Source organism: Myotis davidii, unplaced genomic scaffold, assembly GCF_000327345.1.
Source record: "Myotis davidii unplaced genomic scaffold, ASM32734v1 scaffold164, whole genome shotgun sequence".
NCBI classification, from domain to species: Eukaryota; Metazoa; Chordata; class Mammalia; order Chiroptera; family Vespertilionidae; genus Myotis; species Myotis davidii.
This window is the reverse complement of record NW_006296417.1, coordinates 507,492-510,943: the sequence shown is the minus strand read 5'-3', so window position 1 is coordinate 510,943 and position 3,452 is coordinate 507,492. Positions and strand designations below refer to the sequence as shown.

The window sequence follows — 3,452 nt, the reverse complement described above, 5'->3', positions numbered from 1 at the left end:
AGGCTCAGAGCTGTGACCTGCTGACTCTCGGACGCTGCCCAGGGCCCCGTGGGCCTCCGGTGCCGAGGAGGAAAGCCAGCATATAGCCAAGTCGGGCAAAAAGTGCACGATCCCGCAGTCTGCCCTGGCGGGCTTGTCCTGGGAGGGAGTTGACTTCTAATGCCCTGTGTCTGGACAGGGAGTGGAGTGCACGGTCATTACCTTTGTCCGCCTGAAGGCCTTCACGGAGCTGTTCCGCACGCAGGGCGTGCTCCTCCCCACGTACAGGGGGTTGTGGAAGAGGGTGCGGTCCTTCGCGGTGAACTGGAGAGACCAGTCCCACACCGAGGGGAATTTTAAACCCTTTTCATCACCCAATTGGATATTTTTGCTTATGGCAAATTCCTGCAAGATAAAACGTTTGGCTCTCTGAAGAAGATACAAAGATTGTCTCGCACGAGTTCCTGGTTTTGGGTGGGCCATTCGTGCGTCACCACACACGCGCACTGTCGGACCCCGAGCCACACAGCCCACCGCGCGGCACGTCTCCCCGCCAGGAAGAGGCATCCGGCCACCTCAGGCCCGAGGACACGTCACCCCTGCGAGAGCGAGCGCGCTCTCTTTTGGATGGAGCCCCCGTCACCTGTCCAGTGACCGCGGTACCTGACCCCAGCCCGGGAGCAGGGCGGGAGGCATCGTCTAAAGGACGTGTTTTAAATGCACGGCCACCTGTTCTCCGAGTCACTCTCAATAAAGTGTTAGCAACAACGCAGCCACGGCCGCAGGGTCCTCACCGTGCTCTGCTTCACCCGCTGGTGCGGCGAGTTGAACAGGAAGGTGCCGAACAGGGAGATGCGGGTGCTGTCGCCCAGCACGGCCAGGTAGGTCTCGGAGAACTCGAAGGCGGCCGGGTACTGCTCCAGCAGCTGCCAGGTGGCGTCCGTCACCACACACGCGCACTGTCGGACCCCGAGCCACACAGCCCACCGCGCGGCACGTCTCCCCGCCAGGAAGAGGCATCCGGCCACCTCAGGCCCGAGGACACGTCACCCCTGCGAGAGCGAGCGCGCTCTCTTCCTGAAGACGGAGGAAGCTGGACCCTGGGCCATGGGGATGTGCTACACGAAGGAAGATCTCACGCACGTGATAGCACAACCGCCCAGGGTGTTTATAACGGCAGCATCTCACCCAATAAGCCCATGACCATGCATGAACTGGAGAGACCAGTCCCACACCGAGGGGAATTTTAAACCCTTTTCATCACCCAATTGGATATTTTTGCTTATGGCAAATTCCTGCAAGATAAAACGTTTGGCTCTCTGAAGAAGATACAAAGATTGTCTCGCACGAGTTCCTGGTTTTGGGTGGGCCATTCGTGCGTCACCACACACGCGCACTGTCGGACCCCGAGCCACACAGCCCACCGCGCGGCACGTCTCCCCGCCAGGAAGAGGCATCCGGCCACCTCAGGCCCGAGGACACGTCACCCCTGCGAGAGCGAGCGCGCTCTCTTCCTGAAGACGGAGGAAGCTGGACCCTGGGCCACGGGGATGTGCTACGCGAAGGAAGATCTCACGCACGTGATACCACAACCGCCCAAGGTGTTTTATAACGGCAGCATCTCACCCAATGAGCCCATGACCATACGGCGGGTGCTGTCGCCCAGCACGGCCAGGTAGGTCTCGGAGAACTCGAAGGCGGCCGGGTACTGCTCCAGCAGCTGCCAGGTGGCGTCCAGGAACAGCAGGAACAGCGGAGACTGGACGGGGAACCACAGTGGTCACCAACCCGTCCCTCCCTTCACACACTCCCTTCCAAGTTAATCCCTGACGGAGGAAGACACGACTAACAGAGCCCCTGGCCCACAGCCCGGCCCAGCTGAGCTAGGATCTGAGGACCGATGAGGCAGCTCACGTCACACCCGGGAAGCTCGTTCGAGGGGCCAGCACCGCAGCCCGCACCTGCCTGAGGCGTGCAACACGGGAGGACGCACGACGGGCAGTTTGTCCACAGAACGGGAACAGGGAAATGTGTGGGAACCTCGCCTGGACACACTGATTGGGAACAGAAAACCCACGGGACACCCAGACCAAAACCAACTTCCATAAACAGCTCTGGTTGGCCCTGCAGGCGTGGCTTCCAGAACCGCCCCGAGTTTCAGGAAATGACTGGCCACGGGCCCAGGCCACAGGCCACAGGCCCAGTCTGTGCCCCAGGGACAGCCGGCTGTGCCTCCTGAAACAGCTGGCGACACCGTGACCCTCTGCGCTTCCATTCTGTCCCCGTTTTTAACTGTGTCCCCGGGCAGCAGCAGTGCCCTTGACTGGTCCAGGCGGTCACAGCGCCCTGGAATGTGTCTGTGGCCGACGGAGAAAGCCCTGCCCGCAGCCGGCTGTGCCTCCTGAAACAGCTGGCGACAAGGCCCTGGCAGGGCCGCCCACAGCTCTGCTAGGGATCCCAGGCAGCACTGACCCCCAGCCATGACCACCGTGACCCTCTGCGCTTCCATTCTGTCCCCGTTTTTAACCGTGTCCCCGGGCAGCGGCAGCGCCCTTGACCTGTCCAGGCGGTCACAGCGCCCTGGAACGTGTCTGTGGCAGACGGAGAAAGCCCCGCCCCCCCCAGGGGGGGGCGTGCAGGAGGCAGCCAGTCCGTGATTCTCTCCATCACTGATGTTTCTCTCTCTCCCTCTCCCTTCGCCTCTGAGATCCATGAAAATGTGTTACAAATAGAAACAGAAAGCTCCGTCCTCCCAGGGAACATCTCCCGCCGGCAGACGGCCCCCAGCATGAGCTGCGTTACCTCCTTCTCCGACCTCTTCAGGTGGTTGCACCTGTCCAGGAACTGGTACCCCGACATCACCCACTCCTTCTGGATCAGGCTCTGGAACCCAGGGATCGTCCGGAAGTAGGGATCCAGCATCACTTGCACAAGAGACGCAACGACGCAGCTCAAGTCTCTTCCCTCCTCCTCTGTCAAGAAAACGGAGAGAAAATGAGGACCACACAGAGCAATGCGGAGAGATCGGGAAGGAAAGGGAGTGGGCGAGTCAGTGTTCTGTGAGGGGGTTAGCAACTCGGAATTCAGGCCTAAAACAATTTTTAAACAAATATCAAAAAACCTCTAAAACTGTATACTTCCTACAAATTATTGACTTCTACATTGAGAAAGGGTGAATTTTATGGTATGTAAGTTATACCGCAATAACCTTTGAATAAACACGTCTGTGAGACAGTCAGTCAAGCGCGGGCCATTTGTATCACGGCAAACGCCGGGGAACGTGCCGAGTGGAACCGTGCTGCGGCTGACACCTGCCAGCGAGCGAGGAGACGCCCCACGGGGCTCCGCGTGCCCGACTCACACTCTGACGGTACCGCCAACCGCGACGGGAAGGCGTGCGCTATCGCTCCCGAGGCTTTTAAATATCTTTACTGAAGTCGTTACGTCTGAGAGCCCGGCAGCACTGGGTACCC

The 3,452-nt window shown here is 59.8% G+C and overlaps 1 protein-coding gene across 1 annotated transcript in view; it reads right to left on the bottom strand.

Annotated features, from left to right (window-relative positions):
- The window catches only part of MTMR10 (myotubularin related protein 10), a 55,749-nt gene that overhangs the window by 6,506 nt on the left and 45,791 nt on the right, over window positions 1–3,452 (bottom strand). Inside the window, exons 13-16 of the mRNA XM_015569100.1 lie at window positions 2,782–2,951; window positions 1,649–1,738; window positions 774–866; window positions 202–384 (exon numbers count right to left, since the gene is read on the bottom strand). Coding sequence (XP_015424586.1) covers window positions 202–384; window positions 774–866; window positions 1,649–1,738; window positions 2,782–2,951 — 536 coding nt within the window. The remainder of the gene's footprint in view (window positions 1–201; window positions 385–773; window positions 867–1,648; window positions 1,739–2,781; window positions 2,952–3,452) is intronic.